This window comes from Amblyomma mixtum, chromosome 2 (assembly GCF_055824585.1).
Source record: "Amblyomma mixtum isolate Tamu chromosome 2, ASM5582458v1, whole genome shotgun sequence".
Classification (NCBI taxonomy): Eukaryota; Metazoa; Arthropoda; class Arachnida; order Ixodida; family Ixodidae; genus Amblyomma; species Amblyomma mixtum.
Window position 1 is genome coordinate 42,064,781 of NC_143013.1, and position 27,579 is coordinate 42,092,359.

The 27,579-nt window shown below is 50.1% G+C and overlaps 1 protein-coding gene and 1 long non-coding RNA gene across 8 annotated transcripts in view; one reads left to right on the forward strand and one right to left on the reverse strand.

Annotated features, from left to right (window-relative positions):
* LOC149359119 (uncharacterized) overlaps positions 1-27,579 on the forward strand; it is a 205,042-nt gene that overhangs the window by 44,839 nt on the left and 132,624 nt on the right. For both annotated transcript variants that reach the window (XR_016288757.1, XR_016288756.1), the window contains exon 2: positions 16,745-16,883. This is a non-coding gene — a long non-coding RNA (uncharacterized LOC149359119). The remainder of the gene's footprint in view (positions 1-16,744; positions 16,884-27,579) is intronic.
* LOC149359120 (cell adhesion molecule Dscam1-like) overlaps positions 12,264-27,579 on the reverse strand; it is a 40,178-nt gene continuing 24,862 nt past the window's right edge. For all 6 annotated transcript variants that reach the window (XM_089571343.1, XM_089571344.1, XM_089571347.1 and 3 more), the window contains 8 exons: positions 25,244-25,408; positions 24,795-24,865; positions 24,024-24,264; positions 16,759-16,851; positions 15,883-16,071; positions 15,107-15,283; positions 14,454-14,644; positions 12,264-13,307 (listed from right to left, as the gene is read on the reverse strand). In XM_089571343.1, coding sequence (XP_089427469.1) covers positions 13,224-13,307; positions 14,454-14,644; positions 15,107-15,283; positions 15,883-16,071; positions 16,759-16,851; positions 24,024-24,264; positions 24,795-24,865; positions 25,244-25,408 — 1,211 coding nt within the window. In that variant the 3' untranslated portion in view covers positions 12,264-13,223. The remainder of the gene's footprint in view (positions 13,308-14,453; positions 14,645-15,106; positions 15,284-15,882; positions 16,072-16,758; positions 16,852-24,023; positions 24,265-24,794; positions 24,866-25,243; positions 25,409-27,579) is intronic.

The window sequence follows — 27,579 nt, forward strand, 5'->3', positions numbered from 1 at the left end:
TCAAGGTCTTAACTCCGGATGACCATTTTAGCGTGAGAAACTCTAACCACGTTTCAGAATTTTTTTTTTTCGTAACATAGATGGTTACGAGAGCCATCAGGTTTGCTCAACTATCATTAGAGATCTTTTTTACTCTTCAGCCCGCGCCTTGAAAAACTCAACTGGTGTTACGGTTAGAGACTTTTAAGGAGCTTTAAACGTTTACTTAGTCCACTTACATCCAGTCTGATTTGCAGAAGCAGGTCGTATGAATTGGGTCTCATATCGCACCCGTTCTCAGTGACCTAGTTCTTGCTCCTTTCAACATGTCTCTTTTGCCCCTCCCTCAAAGACAGGAAATTTCTCAAAACCTTCCTGTGTGCGGACGTTCTATTTATCTGTTTTAAATTGCGGAGGCCGGGCGGTTGAATGAGAAGACGGAAAGGTGCTGGACGTGTTCGAAATGTTGATTAGGCCTGTTAAGCTGACTCACGAACTCCCTGTCAGTGACCAAAATAGACTTTTAGTTGTTTGGTTCTCTTTTAAAGGTGGTGGTGCCATGAACTGCGTGCAAGCAAACGATTTTTGCCTTTCAATTCCGGCCATTCAAAGCTCACGAAACGAGCGATTGCCGCGATACGCTTTAAGAATGCTCTAGGAAAATGTTGTCCGCATCTTATCTTCGAGGCTTTCAACTATCAAACCGAAAGACAGCTGAATACAGCATAACCCCGACACTTTCTCATTTCAGTCGCTGAGGTCCTGCTGAAAAAATAAATAAAATGTGCGCAAACGTGCAAACGTGTGCAGTTCGAACGGATCACTAGACTTCGAGAGGATTGCGTCGGCATGGCTTCCATTGCCGTTTATGATTAAGATTTGATCCTTTTGAGTGTTCCAATGCTTTGGACCGCATATACAGGGTGGTTATCAGAAGGTCCAAATTGAAAAAAAAAAAAGTTACTTTAGTTTTTTTTTTTAGCCCGGGGGCTATATGGGGGGCTGCGTCGGGCACCAGGGAAAAAAAGTGCTTTCAAAAGTTGTTAGATTAATTAAACATTTAATTCATTTTTGTCATTTTTTTAGGAGGCATGTTTAATTTGCGGAATTGGAGCTCGTCTGCCGAACAGTCGTAGTCGTGAAAAAAAAAAGAAAATGTCGAGAAATTTTTAGTGGGCGTTGCTACTAACGTCACTTGCATCAGACGACATCAACGATGTGACGCAAAGCGGAGAGCGGCGTGACCTGCATCAGAGGCGCTCCCAGCTTCTGTGTTTCGGTGTCAAGCCGCCTACCGGGGTGTCTTTTCTTTGCCTCCTAAAGCGAACTACAAATTTTTGTGTGATTTTTTTTTCATAGCTAGACTGTTCGGCAGATGAGCTCCTCTTCTGCAACTACAACATGTCCCCTAAAATAAAAATTAGATACGTTAACGAACAGTTTTACATAATTAGTTAACGATTTAAAGTACTCTGCCTGTTTCCTGGTGCCCGCTGTAGCCCCCTATAGGTGTAGCCCAAAGGCAGAAGTAAATCTAAAGCAATGCAGTGTGCCTTTCATTATAAATTCTGGACCCTCTAAAAAAAATTAGCTGCGGTTCAACTACTGCTGAACCTGGTTAGAGAGCGAAAGCTACGGCGTATCGGGCAACTATAAGGGGATTGGCGTCTGTAACGCTGAGTGTGTTCTGGTCACTGGATGAGCAGCGCACCCACCCTGCCACCCTGGCAGTTATGTGATCGAGAGAGTTTGCTCATCCAGTGAACGCCGCGGCTTATTGCAGCAGTGCCGCGTGTCTGCCGCAACGTTTTCAGCGCTAACGCATGCAGCCCACATTTATTTCTCATCACCCCTCGTACCTATAAGCGCGATTCAGGCGTCCCTGACCCAGGGAGCCAGTTATGCGCACTTCTTTTCCTTAAAATGATCGGAGTATAAAACGTTGTCGACACTAACGCCAATGAACACAATGAACGCCGACGGCCTATGGCTTCAGTGCCGCGTTTCTGCCACAACGGAGTCAATGCCAACGCATGCAGCGCACATCTGTCACTACCGCCACGTAGCTTTAAAGCACGACAGGTGTCCACTGTTCGAAGAGGGCAGTTATGCGCCTTTCCTATGCTTTCCAAACTCCCGCTCGATTGGTTTCGTAGCTTAAAGCGTGACTAAGGTGTCCACTGTCCCAGGGGGCCAGTTATGCGTCTTTTCTTTGCTTTCACAGCTCAAGGTCATTTGAAGGCGAAAGCTAGGCACCCGGCGATCGGGGTGGTGGTGAAAACTTTTAATTACTGAAATAGAGTTTGGGAGCTACAGAGTGGCCCCGCTACATGGTCGGCGTTCCTAGTCCGGGACACCACATGACAATGCCCCGTCTCTCGCCCGTTTCACCAGAGCCCTTTGGGACTCAAGCGAGGAGCAGTTGAGGAGGGCAGTCTCCCATGCCTCTCTGGAAGGGGTAGGGGAAGGGGGGAGGTGGGGATTTTGAGTACATGCCCACACCATGTGGAAGATATCACAGGTCTCCCCACAGTGCGGGCATCGCCCATCCGTGTTAGGGTCGTAATGCTTTAAGATTGCAGGACAGAGTAGAGTACCTGTCTGCAGGCGCCTTAAAGTTCGCTCCTCTGTCTTACTCAGCCCCTTTGCAGGGGCCGGGAAAAGGCGGTGGATGTCGCTGTAATGCGTTATAATTTCCCTGAATCGCAGCAGCGGCTGGTTAGTCTCCGAGCCAGAAGAGCTGGGATGAGGAGCCCGGTGAGTAAGCGCTCGGGCAGCCGCGTCAGCGGCCTCATTACCTCGTAAGCCCTGGTGGCCAGGAGCCCAAATGATTCTTTTGCGTGTTGGATCAGTGGCAGTCCGTCTTAGAATACAAGCAGCTAAGGGGGAGATCTCCCCTGCCAAGTAATGATCACATGCTTTTCGGGAGTCCGTAATGATGATTCTCGAATTGGCGTGGGCGGCAGCAAGCGCTATTGCTACTTCCTCGGCTCGCATTGAATTCGGGGCTCGAAAAGAGAGTCCATCAACGTGCATTTCCTGGTGAACGACAGCGGCCGCGTAAAATCCCGTGGGCGATGGCCCTGCTACGTCTACATAATATACACCGGGTCGAGAGCCGTGTTGTCTCTCAAGAGTCCGAGCCCGCGCTTGTCGCCTGTTTACGTGCATGTCGGTGTCCATGTTACGGGGGAGCGGGGAGACCCAGAGCATATGGCGCCACAGTACTGGGATACGCTCCGCCTCCTCTGGAGTGCAGTCGTGTTGGATGTGTAAGCGGTTTAGCAGGCGGCGCCCAGGGGCCGTCTGCGTGAGCCGCGTGTATTGGTTCACGAGGTGGGCCTCCCGCAGCTCCTGGTAGGAGTTTAGCACCCCCAATGCCTTGAGTTTGGCATTAGAGGTAGCCACCGGGAGATCCAGGGCTCGCTTAGTTGCCTTGCGGATGATGGCGTCTATTCGCGCCTCGTCTTGCTTAGTAGTGCGGAGATATGGCACGGCGTAGAGGATCCGGCTAGTCACGAAGGCATAGAAGACCGTTGGAATTAAAGTTGTTGGAAGTTTAGCGCTCGTCCACGTCTCTTTTTTCTCCGTTCTGATCACTGCAGCCATTTTCCGTGAAGTGTGTATATTGGTAGGTGGCTAAAGGGTGGTGATTCTGAAGGGTAAAGCTTCACTCACCAATGGCTCTTGACTGGCTCACATGAAGCGACTGAGCGGCTCGACTGGGCGAACAATTTCCAACTTTTTGGAACATCGTCGCTTTGGCCGCTCGTGCCGCCGTGACAGCTCGGAACCGGTTTTTGCGCCGCGGTGGCAGAAATCGCGAGCGTTTTCGCTTTGCATGTGAAACGGGCTTCACGCAGATAACATCAGCTTTTTCGCCGTGTGACACTGTTACAGCTATAGCTGTAAAAACGTGCCGCACTTTTAGCGATCCACCGTTAAAACAAACAAACAAACAAACAAACAAACAAACAAACAAACAAACAAACAAACAAACAAACAAACAAACAAACAAACAAACAAACAAACATGTGCTCTCGTCGCCCACATTGATGTTTGACTGTGACAGTGTTGGTTTCCAAAGGACGATTCGCATGCGCACGCACGCATTTTCTGGGCCACGTAAACATTTGTGCTTATGACTGCGCACATTGTCTTTGACGAGCTTTTACGCTACGGCTGGCGGAGCCCAGAGGAAGAAGGAGTTCTTCTGTCTGCACGTATTGTCCTCATCCGTGGAGACCGGTGCACCTCATCATGATCAGCCTGACTACACCCACTGCAGGGCAAAGGCCTCTCCCATGTCTCTCCAATTAACCCTGTCCTTTGCCAGCTGCCGCCACTGCATCCCCGCAAACTTCTTGATCTCATCCGCCCACCTAACTTTCTGCCGTCCCTTGCTACGTTTGCTTTCTCTTGGAATCCACTCCCTTGCCTTCGCATTACATGCCCTGCCCTGCCGGTGCACCTGCGCCGCCTTATAGAGACAGATGAAGCTACAGCCCTGAATCTCGACGCATAGCGGTGCCGCCAACGCACGCTGGCGCCGTTCGCTGCAATGTCTCCGGGCTTTTCTACGCCGCGCCGCCTTTGTGTCCCCGGCTAAGTAGCAGCTATCGGCGCGCGCTCGTTGTCCGCCGATCGTCAGCTTCCTCTCCCAAGCGTCCCGAGTAGCGGACTCGACGTCCGGATCCGTGGCGCCCGACCCCGTTCTCCGTCGTCGTGTACTACCTCGTGGAGGCCGCGCCGACGGAGGGGCGCGCTTCCGCGCTGCGGCAGCGGCTTAATTACGGCGGCCCGTCATACAATCCCGGGGCCTGCCGCTTTCTTCTTGCCCGGTGCCCTTGTGTGCGTGTGTGAGTGACAAAGCAGTCTGCCGGAAGGGCAGTAACCCTTTCCGCGCGGGTGTGTGCTCTGCTCTGCCGCTACCCGGTCCCCACCCGGCTCGTCCGCTGCGATCGATAGACCGTGGCGGCGGCGGCGGCGGCGCTCGTGACGCGTTGCACACGCGCGCTCGCACAAAAGGGCTGCACCCGTGCCGCACCCACCCCGGCCTCGGCGTTTGCTGGCTTCATGCGCGGCCCCGTCATTAGGGAGCTTTATTAGAGAGCTTTAGCTCGGCTGTACAGCCGTACTGCAAATACGGTGACGCGCTGCCGCTGCTACTGTCCCCAGGCATGCCTAGCCGCATTTCCCCGTACGGTCGCAGTTACCGTAGTTACCGCGTTTACTGTGCGGCGGTGTTAAAGCTCTCTGTGGTAGCGGAGACGTGCCAACGTAGACGTTTCCCGAAACACGCGGGTGCCTGTTGCGCGTACGGAATGAGCGGTGGCTCCGTGGTTAGAGCACTCGACTGCTGACCTGAAAGACGCGGGTTCGATCCCGGCCGCGGCGGCCGAATATCGATGAAGGCGAAATTCTAAAGGCCCGTGTGCTGTGCGATGTCAGTGCACAAAGAATCCCGGGTGGTCGAAATTTCCGGAGCCCTTCACTGCGGCGTCCCTCATAGCCTGGGTTGCTTTGGTGCGTTAAACTTCAATAAACCAAACCAATTGTCGAGTGAAAGCGCAACGTTAAATGCGCATGCGCGGAAGGGAACTGAGTAGTGGAGAGTTTGTCAGCATCAGTACACCGTCGCTAATATAGACGAATATTAAAGAGCATTCAACGTCACGTTTTTGGTTTCACGGCGATAGCTGTTTGAAAGAGGCTCTGCACGGCTTGCGGAGTCAGTGACGGGCGGGCTGGTCGCGGCGGGTGCGATGCTGCTATCGGTATCCGCTTATCCGCGGATCAGCGTGATAAATCTCGCGTTCCCCCCTTCCCTATCTCCATGTAAATAATGTGCACGCTGGTACAGCCTGGCTTGCCGTCGTGTAGTTCAGAACCTCTTCATTTCCTTTGGAAAGTGCTAATTGTCCGCCATTTCTCACTGCTCTCTCTGCCCCTCTTTATTTCTCTCACCCTCTTGGCACGTGCATCCTGACTCGGCCAGCTCTGTCTTTTCCTTACTCTGTTCAGAGACTTGCCTCTGGACAAAACAGTTCGCCAGTGGAACAGAAGGAGGCGTTGCGGGCATCGAAAAGTACTACGGGGCAACTTGGCGCTGCAATCGCCAAGCCACGTGCGGAATGGTGGGAGGTGCACTGATCCTAGTAGACATGGCTTCGAGCGTCCTGTGGCCTCTTTGTTTTCGAGCTGATTTCATTGTCTTCCTTCGCCAGATGTATCGCGCGCGTCTTATTTTCTTGGCCGATCTAGGTCCCAGAAGAGCCCTTTTTACGCAAATTCATTAGATTTATTTATTTATAGATACTGCAGCCCCACATTTGGGGGATTTTTATTTTTTGTGGAGAAGAACAAACTGTAAAACAGAATACATCGACAAAGCACGAATAAGCAGTGGCAGGTTGAAACAAAATGAGTAACAACAGAAAACATCAGTATCGAAGAACATTACCGAATGAAGGGAGCAAATGATGTCAGTGATGTCTGTATAACCTTAATGTGCCTAAGGTTATTCTAGTCTGTTGCTGTTCTTTGGAAAAAAAGTATACGTATAACAGTTACTGCGCGGCTGAAATGGAGTTATTGTTAAAGGATGAGTTTGCCTAGTAGCATATCCAGCTGAGGAGGATATTATTGTGGAAAGGTTGGTTTTATAGTGTCTTTTCATTAATTAAAATAACAACTTAAGTCGGCTGAGACGAATTTTTTTACTTGTTGATGGTAAGTTCGCTGTTGGTAATAAGCCTGTAACTGATGCTTAAATTTGTTGCACTTTTCATAATTAATGTTAGTTTTAGTGTAGAGGTGGTCTCAGGTAATAGGTGCATAATCGCGAGTAGGATGAACATTTGATTTATAGGCGAGAAGGCGAACTCCAAATAGAATTTCCTCCTGCTACAAAGCCTGCTCCAAAATGCTCTTGGCCATTCCCACCACTGTGAAGGCCGTTTAGCACTTCCGCAGTCATTAATGCAGCGACACTGTCGCGATTAAGCCGCACCGGGAGTGAAGCGATTAATTTGCATGAAACGTAGATGCCCTCCAGCGTTCGTCGATACCCGAACTACGGCGCGACGCCCACTTTTCGTTTTTGACGTTTTGTTGTTGAGCCCTTTAGGAAAGCTCGCGCCTAGCGAGACTACGGCGACTCACCAGCGATCGCCATCGACGTGCTTCGCCTCGCACCAGAGCGAGGGAGGAAGCTAGGAGAGGAAGTTGCCGCCTTTCATTTTTCTTTTCAAATGGAGAGATGAACGCGGCTTCGTTAATCTCGGTCGTATACGGAGGGGCGGAGGCGGATGCCGGCTGGTGATGGATGATGGAGCGGCGGCCGTTGCTGCCAGTTAGCCACCGATGTGCAGTGTCGCCGCCCTGTTCCTGCCGATAAATTACTGCCCCTTCGTGACGTCACGTAGGCGCGTCGTGGCGCGCGCTAAAGTTGTATCGCGCTTAGCGAAAATGACTTTTTGCGATTTGCGTCGCTAGAGTAACGGCTGGAAGACGGACAGTCTTAAAATAAGTCACGCGAGGCTTTATTAATGCGCATTAAGCTACTTACGTAAAGGTGGTCTTACTTTACCCACATAAGACATAGTGACCACCCTCCGCTTAACATTTCGTCTGCGCTTCCTTCACGTTTCAGTAGATGAAAGCCTTTCTTGACGCTTTAACGTAAACGATATAATACATTCAGATGTTGTAATTGTAGCTTTCTTGGGATGTTTTCATTTTGTGCGTTTTGTCGAAAAAATTTTCAGAACATGCTGTGAAAATTGGTGCCAAGCTGCGTCTCATATATTAAGCGGGCTAGAGTTAGGGAGCGCGTGTCGCAGAAAAGCCGGTTTCGTCGCCGGTGTCGGCGTCGTTGACCGCGATCGAAAAATCCACGAAAAATCCCCACAGAACCAACCTGGGTGGCCCACTTGTGGCCAATAGGTGGCGCAGCACCTGTCGCTGCTTAACCGGTGCACCACTGCGCCAATCGTGGTACGAGTGCTCTCAGGGATGTGTGAATGTAAAACAGAGAATGACCTTAGCGACGCCTTAATCGTCGCCAGTTCCTACGTGTAACTGACTTGGATGACGTGAATGGCGATAGTTACGTTTCGCCTTCGTCGTTAGGGAAAATCGGCGCGGTTGCAGCGGATTGCCGACGAGTCGCTCAAGGCACGCGGAGTCAACTCCCGGATTGGACACGGAAGTGGCGACAATAATCCACCCCGAAACTAGCCAGCGCAGCTCTGCAGTGCATCCTCTTCTACAGAAAGAAATTAGCTGCCAAGGCCGGCAGTACTAGACGTTTCTGAGGGACCATGGGGTCAGCTGACTCGAGTCATCAAGTTTGACCGCAGCACCCGTCTTCCAGGAAGAAGTTAACAGCGAGCGTTTCCCTACCCCGTGCGGACTTGCACGTAGCCTGGACCCTGCACGTGCGACCACATGAAAAGAGTTGGAACGCCGCTCTCTGACATTCCAGCGTCTGCGTGACGTAGATGGCATCCTTCTCTCAATCCCAACATGTGACGGAGGCGTGTTCCCTAATGAGAGAGTGTGTGACGGGTGCCACAGTGAACTTTCCAGGACACTCCTTCCTCGGCAGGCCCGGCCCCCATCCAGGGAGCCCTGGGAAAGGAAACGCTATAAAACTCGGCGCCAAGTACGGCCGAGTAGCTCCTCATCGAGCTCCTCGTTATCAAGCTCCTCGTCATCGAGCCTCCTCGTCATCGAGCTTCTCGTCATCAAGCTCCTCGTCATCGAGACTCTTTTGCTGAGACACACTCTCAGTTGCTGTTTGTACATAATGTAATTTTACTTGTATAAAGTTCTTCTTGTCTTTCCCGTAACCTCGTCTCTGACCTCCCTCATCCCCTCTCTGGCCCGACCATGCTACCTGAGTCGCAATACAATGTATCAGAGGTCTGCAATATTGATACAGGTCTGGTGTTCGGCCTGCGTTTTGTTCCGTAAAGCATGCCTGAAGAAAAAAAAAACCTGCTTGAGTAATGAACAACAGATGAATGCTAGAATTAAGTTTATTGTATCACAATACACAGGAGATAGGGCTTATCGTTGCTGGAATGTTTGCTCTGATAATGACTTGATGAACAAAGACAGGATTCGTAAAAAATTCCCGACAACAAAGTCGCATCACAACGCCGCCAAGGTGTTTTTTGCTGTCGCAACGAGAATGTCTGCTTGTTCATGTTCTCAGGGAATTGCAAGGGGATGGATGCCTTTTTAATAGGTTTATTACACAGGGTGTTTCACCTAAGCCGTTACACAATTAAAAAAAAAATAGACTGCAGGCTACATGCCTCTCAATAATTAAAGAGCCTAACAGTAGTACTTAAAGTTAACTACTCAATATTAGTTAACCAGCCTGCTAATTAGCATGTCCTAGCTGTATTATAATGTACTACACCGCTGCCAATGCTATGCCAAAAAAAAAAGCGTTCTTCCAACACAAAAAGCCTGTTTTTAAAAATTGTGGAAAGCCTTAGGTGAGACACCCTGTATTGGAAATGAAGTCGCTGTCACACAGAAACTCATCTCAAGAGGTATGCTTGCTGGTAGCTCATTCGTTTAACCGTCTCATGTTTGCGACCTGAGCAGTTTCCTTAACATACTGTGATCGGTATGGCACAGTTTGATGGGTGTTTATTCCGGTCATGCACTGAAACTGAGAACAAGTGAAGTTTATGCGCGTGGTCATGAAACAAACAAAAAAAAGCAGCCTGCTCTTTTGCAGATTACCTTCGCTTGTGCGTGTACATAGTCTCACCTATCTCGTTGTCGCTTACAGGAGCACGAACTTGTATTTAAATGAGATTCCTAAACCCGTATTTCTCAGGGTAAATGACTCTGCACACCCTGTAACGTCTTGCCGCCAAGTAAAACGCATTTGGGTTCTTGGAGGCGGAAAACGCCTCATTGTTATCCGTGCATTGCAGCGCTCAAAAAGGTGTGATACCTTGTTTCGTCCCTGTGTCTACCCTGATCTGTGGCGAAATGCGGAAGAATCGCTCATTTGAATGCCGTTTTCTTTAGTTTAATCGACCTACAGCATTTAGGCTTACACGGCTCGACCTGCCGCTCAACGCCGCTCCGGCTTGAATTTTCTCCTCTTTTGATGGAAAGTGGGTACCAATGTTAAGATCGAGAAAGATGAAAGGCATAAAAAAAATAAAGGAGTTAAAAGCATCGACCGGCCAGTCGTTAAACTCCGGACACTTGGCACTCTTTATGCATCACTCTACCGTTTAAATGCTCTTGAGGAAAGTCATCAGATCGCACTTTTACGTGTGCATAAAATGTGAAGCAGAAGAGACTTTAAATGAGTCTGAATCATGCGCATGAAAGTGCTAAAGCTCCACTTCATAAGCAATCTTGAAAAAGCCGTTTGGTCTCTGAAGCCTCGATATTTGACCCTTGAGATAAAATGACCTCGGCTAAATTTGACTGCCGGTGATCGTTGGTGTGCTCGGGTGGAAGACAGCTCGACCTAGTCTCAAAATGGAATTGGCCCGCCTACAAAAATGGGTTGGCCCACCCACGAAATTTGGGTAGCCCATTCCCGAAAATTCGTAAATTGAACTGACCCACGTTTGGAACCGACCTGAGACACTCCCAAGCCCACCCCTGAATTTTGGTGGTCCACGCACGAACATTTGAAAATTGAGTTGACCCATGTTCGGAACTGACCTTGAACACCCACAGAATGGTTTGGCCCACCCTCTAAACTTCGGTGGCCGATCGCCAAAAGTTTGAAAATTGAGTTGACCCACTTTTGCAACCGTGCTTTCGCACCATATTTAAACCGCCTGCCATATCTTTTTTTTTTTTCATCATCGCTTCCTTTCGATTTATAGTGTCCGGTGGAAATTAGCAAGTCGCTTTCGGGCGTTGGACCCATTTTGGCCGATGTTGTTTTAGACAATGTGCATGCAAGGTGAGTCAGCAGTGCGTACTAGATCTTGCTAGTGTGATGAGTGGTTCACGAGTCAAGACGATGGTAAAAAACATACAAAGAGTAAAACCGCGCCGTCAGTGCTCTCGGCAGCGAACAGCGTATCGTTGGCGAGACCACGTTGTTTCGAGCCCCGAGCTCCGGATCTTTCCTGTGTGGGTTTCTAGAACAGCTCTGTATCCTGAGAAATAGAAAAGGAGTACAACTATATTTGACTAGACTGCGTCCGCTGGCAACGGCAATGCCCTAAACTACGTCGCAACGCTTCGAATGCTTGCATGAGATCGAAACGTCGTCATTTAAGTAGAAAAAGAGTGAATATGTGAATGCTGTTACCGTTGTCGACAGCCATTATGGCATTCGAATACCACGAGTGACAACCATGACCAGGAGCTAAAGCAAGATGTGCCGTGCCTTGCAAAGAAAGGGCTGTCACATTGTTTGCTGTCTTGAACGAAACTGCATGTCATGTCGTTGAACAGCAGCTAGATCAGCAGCAGTCGTAATATAAAATGTTCCCACTTAGCTGCCTTCTTGATTTCTTACAAACCGCTGCTCTATACGGGTGCCGGGTTGTGAGCACATGGGGATGCGCGGAAAGCATTCTCAGGAGAAGAGGTGAGCGTGACGTCAACAGCAGCGCTTCTCGCGGAGTAGCTCCACGTTGCTGTTGCAACTATGAAATAACAGCGGTCGCGACAACATGGAGCCGATTACTCATGCAGTGCATCGCCATTTGCTGTGAGCGTCGCATTTTACAGTCATACATTTCCTTTTCGCGCATATCTAACAAACCGTTGTACTAGGTTCAGCCCATGAGCCGTACACGTAACAGCCTATGTCTGCTGGGCCCCTTGTTAGCCTACTGAAGTATCACTCAGAGCTTCAGATGATGCCGCTGTCTGCTTTACGGGATTGCTCAGTACGAAAGGGAACACGGGAGAGCGTAGCTCCCGGGCTCCCTGAATTGCAGCCGCCCAGAGCCGGCGAGAATGGGCGGCACGAGGCGCATGCGCGGGAAGAGCAGTCGGCCGTTCTTACCAAGCGTGCGCCTTTGTCTCCGATTCTCGCCGGCTCTGAGCGGCAGCGCTTCGCGTTGTGTGGCGCCTGCGCGCTCTCGTGCTCTCTTTGATGTTCAGCAGGCCTATACATCTGAAAATGCCGTGCGCTGGTAAATAATGGTACGGCAAAACAGCGCTGACGGACGGGACGGAAGAAGATGAGACAAACACAGCGCATGTGTTTGTCTCATCTTCTTCCGTCCCGTCCGTCAGCGCTGTTTTGCCGTACCATTCAACATGAACCAACCAGCCCGACTCAGCCCTCTCGCTGGTAAATAACTGCCCCACGGTATTGATTCCGTGCATCGCATAGCTGACAAGAGCAACCTACACTTGTAGCAATAGCCAGGCAAGGGAAGGGTTCCAGAAGTCACTGTAGCTGCCCAACGCCTAAACAATAATTTGTTTAACTGGAATTCATGGTTTGACTGTAATCCTTTAAATGCTCGCAAGTTTATATTAAAATGAAAAAGAGATACTGCAGGCCGCAACTACGAGCAGAGATCACATTATTCGCATTCTGCATACGTTGCGGGGCCTAATGGGTTAAACGCGGTGGATTCCTTTTTTGCTTAGTCAATGGCTGCTGGCGCCTCTCCCTGCATCACTCACTGACCTGCTGCCACCCTAGTAGCGCTCGTGTTGTCTTTTGCTTATAGTGAAGCAGTAATGACTTGTGTCCGAAGTTTCGCGCACGCTTTGTTGTAGCGCTCCGTGTCAGCTTCCTTATTATGTCACATTACTACCACACAGGGACACAGCCTGAAAACTTCAAGAAGTGCATAAATAGTTCAACACGTCGCCCTAAGAAGACGGCCACCAAACCTACACGCACTATTCCACGCCACAGCTGGCCAGAGGTGCGCATCAGAGCAGAGGGGGAGGCTTCACGTCTTTCTCACACACTAACACACACGCACACATGCAGCATGTCTCTCGGGGCACGCACGCCATCAGGGGCCGATGTGGCGCAGCCCCGGCGGCCTGTCGTCGCCTCCGCGCGTGCACTCCTCATCATGGGCCGATGTCGGCGAGGTCCGGCTGTCGTCGCTTGGCCCATTGACGGCGACGGCGCGCGGGCCGTATGTAGCGTGCCGGCGCTCTGGTGCTGTCCCGGGTCCGCGGTCGTGCCCGCCTTGGGGAGGAGACAGAGCTCGAGAAGACCCAGTCTATTTTCGGGTCTTGTCAGCGCGCTGGGGCGGCGATCACTGCGCGCTGTCGTAGTAGGTTTCGTCCATCCGCAGCGGCGACTGTTCCGGATGAGGCAGCGGTCGGTCCTTCATCGGGTTCTGCGACGGCGCGGAGAACATCGAAGTGGCGTGTCACACGGCAGCTGGCGTGCGTTCTCGGGACAAACGGAAATACGCGGGAGCGGTCTGTTTGCGGCAATGGGTGTTACTTCTGCTGGAAAGAGGGGTTATTCTCCAGCTTATGTATTGCAAACCTGCTGACGTGAGAACCTTTGTTTCTTACAAGCGAGGGTTGTGTAGCGTGCCTTAGTAGGAATACTTTAACTAGCAACATGTCTGTCTATATGGCTAAGGTAGCACTTTGGTCTAGTCAGTATGTGACACAGCGAAGAGATACAGCGCAGTAGTGACAGGGCACAGTGTGAGAGGCCGTGTCCTCTCTCTTCCGCATAATCTCTCTTCGCCTGATAAGTCGCTTTATTTAGACATCGAATATACTATAACCTTAGACAGGACTGGCACTTCATCTGAGTACCATTTGACCTATATTTCTGCTCACAGCAGTCCGTAAAGAACATAAAGTATTAAAATGGAATATATCTTCTGTTTTAAAACGTTTTCCCATATCCTGATTACATTCCCAACGCATTTGCTGCGAATAATGTTGGTCGCTTTTCGATATAGTGAAATTGTTGACTAGTTGCAACAGATTCCACCATGCAATCAGGTAAGATGTCGTCACGATTATGCGAACAAGATAGTGTTAATCACCTCGAACACCATGCAGTTTGTGCATTTACTTCTCTCAACGTGTCAAACTGCACCCAGCTTTTCTAGTAACTTTCTATTGACAGGAGTAAATACAAAGAAGTAACAGTCTACCAACTTTGTATTGACAAAGGTACATAGAACGTAAAAATTATTTTCTAGTAACTTTCTATTGACAGGAGTACATACAAAGAAGTAACTTCTATCAACGTTGTATGAACAATTGTTGATAGAATGTAAAAGTTACTACAAGGTTACTAGAGTCAATAGAATGTTAATACAAATTCTAAAGAAAGTTGATATCCATTTTTGTAAGGGTTACGTAGTATTCAAAGGCAAACAAATGTGACAACGTGGCGCCTTATGGCCATTAATCAGTAACTTCCGTAGGTATACGCATCTCTGAATATGCTGGCGCGTTGTCTGCGCGTCTCCCTCGTGTGCAGCGATATGTGAACTATCGGAAGGCGGTCTCACCTTGGGCACGTAAGTCTTCATCTCCTGGCGTTCCTTGAGCGTGCCTCGCATTTCGGTGCCGTTGCGCATTGTGCCTCCCTCGTAGGGCGCAGCGAACGGCACATCCTGCTCCGACATCTTCTCCATCTCCACGTACCTCTGGGACATCATGGTGCCCGTGTTCAGGGTCGCCGGGTCATACCGCATGATCTCTGCAGGAAGTCGTGACACGATACATCCATATACATTTTCGCTGTGGAATATGTTTCGCTGTGTAATGCGTAACGACGAGGCGGTGACATTGACAGGAAAGTTGAGCATTTTCACCTTTATGTGTTGCGATAAAAAGTATTCCGCCTGGAAAAGAATTGAATAGTTTTTATGGAATTTCTCTCGAAGAAGACACTTTTTGTGCTCGTTGTATTTATTTACTATGCTACATTTCAGCTAGAGGTCAAGGCAAAGGCTCATGGGTGGCACTTGTGATAAGTACTACCTTATGAAAGAATTGTACTTTGCCAGTGCAAGATATAAACTATGGCTCTGCGGGAAGGTACGAACTACGAAACGCTTGGTTTCGCCCTAATGTTTGTATTCGCGTTGTTTTCGGCCGTTAAAGCGCCTGTTAGATGAAGTATAATTCCGATAACTCCCCTAGTTATCTCAGTGCTCACCAGGGACTGGTCTGGGCGTGCTCTTCATCTTGCGCACGCAGATGCAGGTGCTGAACAGGATGACGAGCACGGCGAGCAAGATGGCGCCCGCCGGAATCATGATGGCCATGTCCATGTAGATGGGCACCGTGTCGTCCGCTTGTGTGTTCTCGATCGCCGAGCTCTCGTGTCCCGATGCTGTAAGAGGGATGCACGTTTGTGACGACAAATAGGAACATTAATAGAAAAGTGGGACGCATCGAAAACTTGTGAATTTTTTTTTTTGAGATGCCTGCTGAAGATGTTGCTGCGCTATTTTTATTAGTTTTTTCCATCGAAAGCCGTACGCAGCTGTATTGTCGAGCCGCCGCTCCAAATAATAAGTGCAAAAGAATGGCTGGGCATCTTATGCGGTTTTCCAAGGAACTGTCTGTGACTTCAGATGGATCTATCGCTCATATCTGGGAACGCGCGAGCACGAACTGCGCTGCTTTACGCGATAACTGAAGCCTTCAGAGCTCGTTCCTTTGATTCACGGCTTGAAATCACAGTGCAGGTAGCTTTGACGTGAGCAGTTCTATGCACGGAACATTTATAAAAAGTACCGCGGAGCGTTTAATTTTGGTCCACACTACGGCAGTTCTGTAGTAAGTGATGTTCACCTGTGGACAAGGGTAGGGTCACCAGAGGTTTTCAGCAAGCCTCTTTTCGGACGAAGCCGACAAAAGGAGTTACATTAGAATTTTACACCTGGAAGCTGGAAAGGCAGCGACTTCATTCTAGTGTCCTGCGCTTACCTGTGCTCTCTGTTCTGATCAGGAGTATGGCGCTCGGGTCTCCGCGGCCCAGCACGTTGGAGGCGGTCACGTAGACCTGGTACACGTACCCGGGGTGCAGGTTGGTCAGTGTGTACGTGTTGTTGGCTGTGTTCACGATGGGCAGCTCCAGCCAGGTGCCGCCATCCTGCCGGTAGTGAATATTGAAACCTGCGACCAGAAATGAAGCGGATGGCGCGCCTTTCGTCAATTCTTTGCGGTCTGCTGCCGTGTGAACTGAACGTGTACATTTGTCAGCAGTTGGCGTGTATTTTCTGTGCAAACATTAGCAGTATTGCTCCATATTTCGCGCATGCTTTCTTGTTGTGGCAGCTGCTGTCAAAGTGATTGTGGTATGTTCAGGGACAGTAAGGCGAAGTGCGATCGGAGATTTATTTCCAGTAAAAAATTGTACAGAAACGGACTCGCTTTGTTTTTTGAACAAGGCAAAACAAACTGCGTCCCCGTTCTAAGCTACAGGGAGTACCAGAGCACGATTGCAGCTTTCTCACTGTACCTGCAGGCTGAATCTCGAGTAGCCACGGTTTATCAGTTATATGGGCTTAATGTTTATAAACTAGCTGTAGCCTCGATATTGACTCAAGCGGGAGGAGCACGGAAATATAAACAGCCCATCTTTATGCTATTGAATCTTTTGTGAACACAAAAGTATTTTGGGAGAACTAAGCATGTCACGTAATCTGAAGAGCAAGCGAACAACATGGCCAGATGTCAAAAGATGTGGTTAATACTCTGCTCTCGTTACACGCTGCCCTTGTTAAAGTAGGCATCTCTAGGGGCCTGTTGATGCAGCTGTCTGAAAACGCATGACTGTGTTTTACAGGAATGTTCTCTCACCTGTGACGTCACTGCTGGACCTGATGACCCAGCGAAGCGTCATGGAATCGGCGGCCACGGCTGTCACGAAGAGCCGCGGAGCCTCGGGAACATCTGCGCATGCATCGTGACAGCGACAGTACTTCGTGAGTTGGCGTTCATTCTTGTATTATGATTGCTTTAGTTTTCCCATTGCTAGGGCTACGCATACATACAAATAGAAAAAAGCGGACGAAGCGAGTATTTTGGAAAATGAAACAGCCCACAATGGACGCTTTCTTGGGCCGTCTGTTTGCTGCGTCCCGAAGGTGTGTGATCTTTGTCGCGTTAGCAGTAGCTCCGATGCATAAAAATTGCACTTAGCAGCGTTCCGCACCACTCGAGTCACCGTGATCCCGCGTGCCCAGAGTTCTGCTTTCATTCCTATCCTAAGCAGGGGTAATCGAAGCGTGCGTAAGTCGATATGCCTGTCGCGAGTTCGATGCAACCATCTCTCAGCTACGTGCACAAGCGAAGTGTCACGAACTTCCGAACTGGTTCTGCCTGTGATTGTTGCTGGTCTGTGTGAATTTGTAATCCGTCACGTGTTTCAACGACAGCGTGTAAAAGGGAGTCGCCACCTCTGGAGTGACGGAAGAGGGCGCCATTTTAGGGCCGGAGAAGCACAACTGCTTCCCTGAGGGACGCATTGTGTTTCCGGCCGTTCACTCGTTCCGGTGTTCGCGTCTTTCTGCTCCGCAAGTCGTCGCTGCTGGCGCTGATACGCGGATGCCGCGTTTCCGCCTGTCCTCTCTCCTCGTCACCTTCTCTTTCGCCGTTCTCCCACTGCTGTGTGTCCCCGCAATTAGCAGCCACGTCCGGGGGAAACCTCCCGAGCCGATTGCCGCTGCCAAGAAGCCGATTGGCCGTAGTGCGCGACACGCGCATGTACATATACACGCATGCAGATGCCTCTCTCAGCAGCGTCCGGTCTCACGGGCAGGTCGCCAGGCAGGCGGAGCCTGCTGCACGGACAGGCCGAAGGAGCCCGAAGGGCGGCGGACGCACGTTCGCACGCGTGTGAGACGGCAGCCCGCGGCCTCCCGCCGATGCCCGCGCGCGCACGTATTCTTGACTTTCTTCGGAAAGCGGCCGCGACGGCTCCGGCGGCGCCTATATGATACTAACTTTGTGTTTGCATGTGTTCTTCTTATTAGGAGTTTCTTTTTAAGGCATTCGTGTTTCTTCGCTTCTAGCTTGTGCCTGCTCTGTCGGAAGGCGCGCTTGTTTGCATGAAGCCGCCGCCGCCGGGAAGGGTGGGGCGACGATATATTTGCTTCTCGCGCGCATGCACGTAGGCCCTCCCCCCCTCCCCTCTCCCTCTCCTCTTCTCGCACGTGTGTGTATCGGGTCTACTTCTAACTCTACCCCCCCCCCCCCCCCCCCCCCCCCCCCCCTTCCACGTTAAGCCGATGCCGGCTACGATAGCCGACAGATGTGGGCTACGGGGGCGAGGGTGTAAGTTAGGAAAGCAGAGAAGAGCTTGTAACTCGATGGAAGAGGGAATGGCATGGAAAAAGCGCAAGAATATTTCTCGGAGGCCGGTCGTGGAGGCAAGCTTCTAGGCCACGGAGTGTGGGTGATATTGAAAAAAAAAAAAAAACGACCGAAACAATGAAAGGAAGGAAGAAAGGAAGCGCGATGGAAGAAGGATAGAAGAAAAGAAAGGTATATACCCTGAAAAAAGAACAAAGGAAGTAAACAAACAAAGAATAATAATAAAGAAGCCACCGCTAAAGTTTGCAGACTTTGAGTGCACTATGGCATATGAAGGGCACTCGCATTGTGGTCATTGCTTGCTTTCTGCACCATTTTCTTTCAACAGGCCTTAAAAGCAGGCGTGTTCGCTTTCTAAACGGGTCTGAAACACGCACACAGATGTGCAGCACATATCGCGCTAATTGATAGGTGGAGCTTGGGGCCGCCTCTGAGTTCGTGACCACTTCCAATGCATCTGCTATACCATCGTTTTGGTATCCTGGCTGTGTCCTTCGCCGTTTTCTGCGTGAATTACCGACTCATAACCCTTGGGTAAATTTGCCCCGCTGCTCAGCTCGTACATCTCCATTGTCAGTAGTATCCATCCCTGTAAAGATTGCTGGTAAATCCGGCGCATGTTGGGTTTTTGTTTTTGTCTGCGCATGTTGGTTCCCGTTTAGTAGCGTGTTAGTAGCGCTGTGTCCCGTCTCCTTCGTTTCTGTTATCCCTGTCATTGTCCCTGTTGTCCGTGGCTCGGCAAAACTATGCACCAACAAGCGTGCAAAAATATTCCTTGTGGAAGTTGCCTCAATGCTGATGGGGTCGCTGTCGAGGGCAACAAGACGCATGTGGTCAGCCGGCGTTCCGTTGCTTTCCGACTGACTATAGTGTTCTGCTCGGGGCGTATAGCTCCGCTGTGCCTAACGCCAGTCATCGTCGTGAATCATGCTTTCGTGATTTTAAGCGAGAAGCGAGATACGTATTATATCTCATATGAATTAATAGTGCGGCCCGTAAGGAGCGCTCGTACACTGAGAGCCGTATTACATTTCTCTCCACTTACCCGCAAAGCGACCTTTACGTATTGACTATTCCTAGCCGCTTGTAACCTGTCGCTGTGTAACACCATGGCTTCAGATTCTGGCTTCGTAAAATGAATGATTCAGGTGCAGGACAGCGCGGTGACAGGCTGCACGGTGCGTTAGAGCGGCTGGCGACGTGCGATGATATCCCAACAGCTGCAGTGCCTCCGATTATTGCTAGACCTCGCGCGCGCAAAAAAAAAAGAGAGAGACGTAAGAGAACGGCAGGCACACAGTGCGTAGCTGCACATCGAGTTGCACATGTTGCCGGGCGCCAGCTTTGCTTGCACCTGGATTGAGTGCGAGGCGCCGAAGCTGTCGCTCGCGCTGAAGTATAGCGGAGGTCGTTGATAGCACAAAATAAAGTGATAAAAGCAAGAGAGGATGTCTGAACTAACTTCACTGAAAGAAAGAAGCGAGGCACATATCTAGCCGAACTCGAGCTGCCTTTGGAAAACATCGTGTGTATAGGGCGTGTGTTGGAGTATGTCTATGTATTTGCAGGTTTTCAGAGTTCAGCGTTGCGTGCGTTGTCTGGGCGCGGTGTTTCGTACCGATGTATCCCGCCGTTGCCTGTCGCGAAGCAAATGCGCTCCTCGTCAAGCGCCCTTATTTTTTTCCCCTTCATTGACTGCACTGTCAAAATGGTCACAACCCATTCCGTTAGTCGTGCTGCGTGAACGATATGTACAGTCTTTGTCAAAAGTTTGGAGCCCGGGGGTTTGCTTCTGAAGCACACTCTCTGGTTCGTAATGCATCGCCAGCGCTCCAAATTTGCTAAAGGTAGGAATATTTCTGGTCCTGCGTCCTGCAATGGGTAGGTCTACCACAAATGTTACAGGAGTCCCACTGCGAGGCTTAGAAGCAAACCCCCTGGGCTCTAAACTTTTGACAAAGACTGTACCATGCCAGTGAGTGCGTTGTCCTCACTCTCCGTTTTAGAAAACCGGCCATTGTTTGGTTTAGAGCGGAAGCTCTACTTCACGACCAAAGCTGCTAAAGCCGGGCCATCGCTGAAGCCTTGACCTTGAATAAATAAAATATTGCCACGACTGGGATTCGAACCCGCGGCGGCGCCAACAGATCAGCTTCGCAGGCCACTGCATGAGAGCATTACGCTATCGCCGCAGCCGATCACGCGTCGTGTTAAACTGCAACACACTCTCGTGCTGTGCATTGCACATCGTCGTCTTCGTCAACATCCACCTGTGGCGCGAACAGATCAGATCAGCTTAACCTCGATCAGAGCTTAACCCGAATCCAATATCGTCGCCAGACGTGCCGACGACCCGGCAAAGCAGAACCGTGAGCCAATCAGGCTAAACACACGCTTTCGCACGTCTGCTCGGTTTAACTACGTTTAAATCCTACTGTTGTTTTTTAATTTCCTATCACGAGCATAAGCCATTGGGATGCAAGACAAGACACCCTGACGAACCTCTGTAAGGTATGCTGTGCATTGAGCTTCGAAAGATAACACGCAAAAGATGACACTCTGCACCTGGACTGGGCACAAGAAATCAGCATTGTCAGAACCCTCGAATGGAGATCTCAGAAAAAGTTCCTAGGGGTACGTACGCGTTCATTAAGGCAGCTGTGTTGTCGTCCAATTATTTCATAGACGTCAGCGCTTAGTGTACATCGAGCATTGGTTTTTTATATATGTTGGCTCGGTTTGGATGAGTCTTGTTCCTTTTATACAAACATTCGTTACTACGTGTCTTTTTAGAGCGCAGCTCTTTGGCGTCCGTTCCTGGGTTTCGCGTCGTCGTCGGCGTCGGCGTCGGCCTCGTAACCAGCTCCGCCCCCAATGTCATGCTTTTCAATTGGTCGAAATGCTCGTGACGTCACAGTGCGCGAATTTCAAATGGGGCCAATTGTACTTTGGCTAGTAACCATGCAACCAATCAAAGGGATCGTATAGTGATGCTGCAACTAAGTTGGACTGAGTTTAGTTAATTGCTTAATTAATCAATTAGCCTAATTAATATAGAGGAGAATGAAGAGGTCAGAAGAAAAGAAAAGAAAGACGCGCGCCGCAGCGACAACAGCGTCCGCGGAAGGAGACGCTGCTGAAAAAAAAAACAGATAAGTACGAAGCCGCGTTCCCACCACCACCACGCACTTCCCCACTCAGTAAGACGTTGCTCGTTTCATATACGTTGTGTCGAACATCCTAGAGAGTTCCAACAATTGACAGGTTAATGACAGAACACGATGGATAGAAATGCAATAATGTAAATATGAAATAGCCTAATTAACCTTTCTAGTTAGACCGCATAAATCTATAAAACCGAGAACGAAATTGGTCGAGTTGGGGAATCGAACCAGGGTATCCGGAGTGCGATACGAGCACGCTAGCCACTCCGTAATGCCAGCTGAATGGTTTGGAATGAACAAAGGCGCGTCTAGCTAATACAGCGTCTTCGTTCACTCCCATCTTCCCCCTTCCCCTTACGGCGAGGTGCAGGTGTCCACCCAGATATGCGAGAGAGATACATTTCCTTTCCTCAAAAAATAAATTTACCGTCCAGCAAGGCGTACAGCCGAATTGCCGATGGCGTTCTGTGGACTCCCTGGCAGCGTTGCAAGACGCTGTCGCGTTCCACTCTTACAGGCGAAGCTTAACATGTTAACCACACATCAGTAACACACGCAGACAGCCAATGGACGCGTCATTCGCTGGCAGCACTTGATTCATCATTCACAACCACATTCTTAACGTACGCTCCCTTGCCGCACATGCCAAGGACGTACACCACGATGACATTCTGCGCCATTCCTCTGTACTTTGCTTTGCTGAAACCTGGATGGATCCCGAAGAGCCTCTCGAAATCATAGATTTCCTATACTGCTGTGGTGCTCGCAGAGACCACAACAGAGCGGCGGGAGTCGCTATCTACTTGCGCACAGGTCTCTCTGCAATACCAGTCGAAATGTTTGGCACGTCACATGAACTTGGCGAACTGTGCGCCGCAAAGTTGCCCAACGGCTTGCTGGTAGTAGCTGCCTACTTCGCCCCTACCGCACTCACGAAAGACGTCGTGCACTTCCTGCAACTCGCATTAACCGTCCATCGATCCACACCGATGTTAGTAGTGGGGGACTTTAATGTTGACATAAAGACAAACAGCAATTTCCTAACACTTATGCGGGAGAACATCCCGTTCCTCTCGCTCGTAACGCGTCCCACGGCTGCGACAACCTCGCGAGGCACTTGTATACATCTCGTCTTTGAGAATCAAGCATTGGTGTACCAAGTCGAACATATATCAGTCTATTTCTCCGACCACAAAGCTTCATTCATGACTGTCAAGAACTGTTACTGGAATCTTTGTTAAAGGAATACGTGTGAAAAATAAAAAAAACTCTGTGATAGCGCATACATGTGTTGCTCGATTTCTTTGCCTCAATCTATCAAAAAGGTGAAACAGCTTTTTGCTGCGCTCAAATTTCGCATTAGGAAGTAACGTAATCGTCGGTAATTTTTTAACTTTTCCGTGGGTCATGCTTGCCATTTCTTACAACTGCACCTCTGCTTGCGTGCGTGTTCGCATTGTTACGAGATAATTACGAACGTCGACGTTTGTTTCACCTCGCGATTGTCGCTTCTGTGTCTCCTGTTTCCGGGCCTACAGACGCCACAGAAACAGCGGCGAAGAAAAAAATTACCGCGAAGAACACCTGCTACATGTTCGCCGCGAGAAGGAATTTATTTTGCAGGATCTCTGACGATCATCTAACCTTGTGGCTGAGCTTGCGCCATTAAAACCTATCGTCATCATCATGAATTTGGTTTGTACCCTTAGCTCCACGTAAGGAACCCAAGCATAGGAACCACGCAGCGCCATCCGCTCCACATCACTTTTGCTATCGCTTCGCGTTCGCTACGCGTTCGTACACCGTGTCCATCTTTTCAAGGTGTTGTATGATGGTGGCTGTAGTACGTGGCAGGCCTTCTCGAACACGTTAGGCAGGACAACGTGTGAGACGAGCTGGACCGAATAATCCATGGCTAAAGCGCGACAGACTCAACACATGGCTGTGTTGTGTTGCGCCTCCCTTGTTGTTGTGTCCCGTCTGTTGCGCTGTAGACACGAGAGGGAGGTAGTCCAGTGCTGGAGCCGATTGTGATACTGCGGTTCAACGCGGGTATATTTTGCGTTACGCAGTGCAGTTTAACCTGTGGAACCTTGCTACTCACACCACGTGATTCTAAACAATTTGAGAGGGCAACTCCTTCCTTGTTGGGTGTCTGCCGTTATTTGAATGGGCCCTATTTTCATTTCGGTTTCTAGAGTCTGCACTCTGAGCTAGAAATAACTAAACATATTTTAGGGGTTGGTCCTTTCGGGACCGGCCGCCGCGGTAGCTCAGTGGTTATGGTGCTCGGCTGCTGACCCGAAAGACGCGGGTTCGATCCCGGCCGCGGTGGTTGAATTTCTTTGGAGGAGAAATTCTAGAGGCCTGTGTACTGTGCGATGTCAGTGCACGTTAAAGAACCCCAGGTGGTCGAAATTTCCGGAGCCCTCCACTACGGCGTCTCTCATAGCCTTAGTCGCTTTGGGACTTTACACCCCAAAAACCAACCAATCCGGTTTGCCCATCTTTGCTTATCAGTTTTATAGAGTGCATAATCTTGTGCGAGCAAGGCCGGAGGCGTGGCGTTGTCGGACGCCGCCTCACCTCCGTCCATGGTGCGCACGGTCTTCTCCTGCGAGGCGGGCCCCGATCCGGCGCTGTTGTAGGCCCTGAGCACGAGTCCGTACTCGGTTCCCCGCTGCAGGCCCCCGAGCAGGTACTCGTGGCTGGCATTGTTGGGCGACGCCTCGACGCGGCGGTACGAGAAGGGAGACTCCGAGTCCCGAGGCCGGTAACCGATGTAGTAACCCAGCAGGTGGCCGTTCCAGTGCTCGCGGGGCGGTGCCTGCGCACAAATCGAGAAGTCAACAGAACATCTTATACGAACATCTTTGTCAGAATGAGGGAACTAGCTGGTGTTTAATGTGATGCGAAATCAGCGCAGCTTGCTGAGAACGCTGCCATTACTTTCGTTTTTTTTTCGCCATATTACACGGAGTGGAAATGTGACGCTGTGCTTTCAAATTTTCTCGGGAGGTATATAACGTGCGCTTGGCCCGCACGTTATATACCTCCCGAGAAAATTTGAAAGCACAGCGTCACATTTCCACTCCGTGTAGTTGCCTCGCTCCTGATGAACAGTGTTCCTAATTCATGTCCTTCCTTTAATCTGTGACACTGGCTCGCGCCATTACCTCTCCATCGTTGCTACCACGAAACGTTGATGAACCGTGCCAGATGGGCTAACGCATCCGCAACGTGTTGGAGTACACATATTGCTCGTGTTGGAAAACGGCACCTAATCTGGTTGGCGTGTTCCGTGCGCGGAGAGTGACGTCCACATGACGTCCAGAATGAACAGAGTGACTGGTTTACCTTCCACGATATGTAAACGGTTGAGGGACCCTTCATCTCCACCAGGATGTCGACAGGTGCGGCTTCTGGCTCTGAGAGAAAGAAAAAAAAAACGATATTCTCTACCCCGTTCTAGAAGTAGACGAATATGATGACATCTTGAAAGGTTGAGAATTACGTGAATAATTTAAAGCGTGTTCACGATATATTGCTCCGGAGATTCGGTTTGCACGCAGCTACAACAGCCGTCTCAACGCTGCGCGTTGCTTGATTCGAAATGGGCCGAACATTGTTGTTTTTAGTGGTAGATGTCGGAGCGCTTCGTCACATCCACTAGTTCGTCTTAGTAGGCATGCACAATGCAGATTATTTTCATCGTGGCGTCCAGCTGAGCCGTTAGGAGAGACAAGCGTCTTTGGACGGATCAAGCTCGTGCTGTAGTAAAGAGCGTGCATGCTCGGCAGTTGCACCTTCTTCCCCGGTGTGGAAGACGACCGTTCGCGAGGGCTCTCCGCGACCGATGACGTTCTCGGCGACCAGGTTGAGCACGTAGGCGGTGCCCGGGAGCAGATCGCGGACCATGGTCCACGTCGTCGAGCCGATCACCTCCAGCTCCTGAAGCCTGTGCGCCGTGCCTGCACCAGCGGGAAAGGCCGACGGGACCATGGTCACGGACACAGCGGGGAGTTAACTGGGGGAACGCTCTGGTCAAAACGTTTGAAAGAATGGAGGCATGGTGGACGGGTGGCTTGACGGGCTGGTTAGGATCCATCATCATCAGCACGAGCTGGGCGTTGTGAGACAAGAAGACCAAGTCCACGCGAGACAAGGACAGATAGGTCGTCTCTTGAACAGTGAGAGTCTTCGCTAGCACAGCGGACTGTACATGACGGCTCCCTGCCCGTTCACTCTATGACATGCTGGTGCACGCCACTTTTCGACAAATGAGTTGTTGTGGCCAGGAATTAAGAACGGCTTACACATGAATTCATTGAGACAGACCGGTTGAATGATTTGGTGAAGCCTGTGTTAGCACACCTTCACTGTCCCTGTCCTGCAAGAACGTGGCCTTCCTGTGTAGTACGCCCAGGCTGTGCTGGTGACGTTACGGTTCATCGTCGCGCATTTTATTTTCGTGTAACACATCGCGGGCTAGTTGGTTCATCACAAGGCAGAACAGCGCAAGCTACACAGGGACAAGAAAGTAGACGAGACACACAAAGCGCTGTGTGTCTCGTCTACTTTCGTGTCCTTGTATAGCTTGCGCTGTTCTGCGTTGTTATTTTCATATCTTTATCTTCGTATCGTATCGTAACGTAGCCCGTTCTGCTCAATAAAAAAAAAATGGTTGGAAGTAGCGCATCGTGTCGTATACCTGTCTTTCTGCTATGTCCGCTTTATTTTCACCCTTCTTTCGCGTCGTGAGGCGTGGTGCGTTGTCAGGTGCCAGGTTTTCGACAAACAGGATTTTGCTGCTCAGTTGTTAAAGGGAGACTGAAGCACTTTTTTGAAAATCGGGCTGGCAGCGGCATCCTATAGTTTTTCATGCTGTATACTGGAATATCGCATCCAAATAAGGCAAAACCAAGCGCGAATTGCCTTTTTTAGCCGAAATATGCGGCCTGTGCCGCGGGGCACGCCGCGCGGCGCGCCGCCGCCCGTGATTGGTCAAGAGAGGTCGTGACGCCACTTTGAGGACTGGAGAAGCTGCCGATGCGGATCCGGCGCTGCGTTGAGTGCAGATCGCCGCTTTCCGTGGCGTTGTAAAAGCGAATACGGCGACTATTTTTTTTTACTGACCTCCGAAGAAAAGGATACTACAGTTTGCTCATTCCACGTATCGCCTGAAACCAAAAAAGACACAAGCAAAAAATTCTACGCCTAGCACAAGCATACGCCAGCATCAAAGACGCGATGCCGACCATGCGTAAAAGGTGCCAGCACAACCTCGGCTCGTATTCTCGGAAAGGAAGGGGTGCGAACAATACTCAAGTCAATTACCACCACCGGACGCCTCCTGGCTCACCCGGAAGAGCGTCATCCTAAAGAAAATGCCCAAAGCACTGTGTACAAAAAATCCTGTTCTCACTACCCGGCGTTGCAGGTTGGGGCAAGAAAGTATTTCAAGGAAACGATGAAGGAGAACAAAGTTAGTGTCAAAATTAGCGAAGCGCAGTGGCCAAGCACTGCGAGGCATGTGACCACAAGATAGTGACGCAATCATTGTGCGCTGGAAACCAAGCCAAATACGCGCACAAGGCTGCTGCTTCACTCGTGGCGCGTTCAGCAGATGCCATAAAATATTAATCGCTGCCTCGGAAACGTTCGCCCTTCCTAGATTTGCACTTTAGGTTCAGTGAAGTAGTTGCCAACTATATGCGTGTTTAAAAGCCAAGCTAGCTGCAACTCGCCCGCTGCCACAACTTGATGAAGAAACCGAGTAAGGTTGCGGTGTTTTTTTTGCAAAAACTCGGTTGGCATTCATTTCTCTCATAAATTCGCATCCGAAATCAACGTCGAACGCTTTCATTTTAATTGCTTAGCTACGATTAAACGAGATGCCGCATATGAAGAGCTTCGATGCTTGCTTGCTTTGCTTTCTTATGCTTTACTCTGCTTGCTTGCTTGCTTGGACACGTCGAACCGAGTATAAAATCACTAACCGAGCCTTGCTGAGCACGTCTCAGGTGGTCTGGCCGCACCTAAGCTGAGGAGAGCGACACATGCTTGAGCCTCTATAAGGTTTCTTCAGGGGCTAAGTGAGCCTGTTTCTACTTTTAAAAGAGGCGCTTCTTCGGAATGCTGA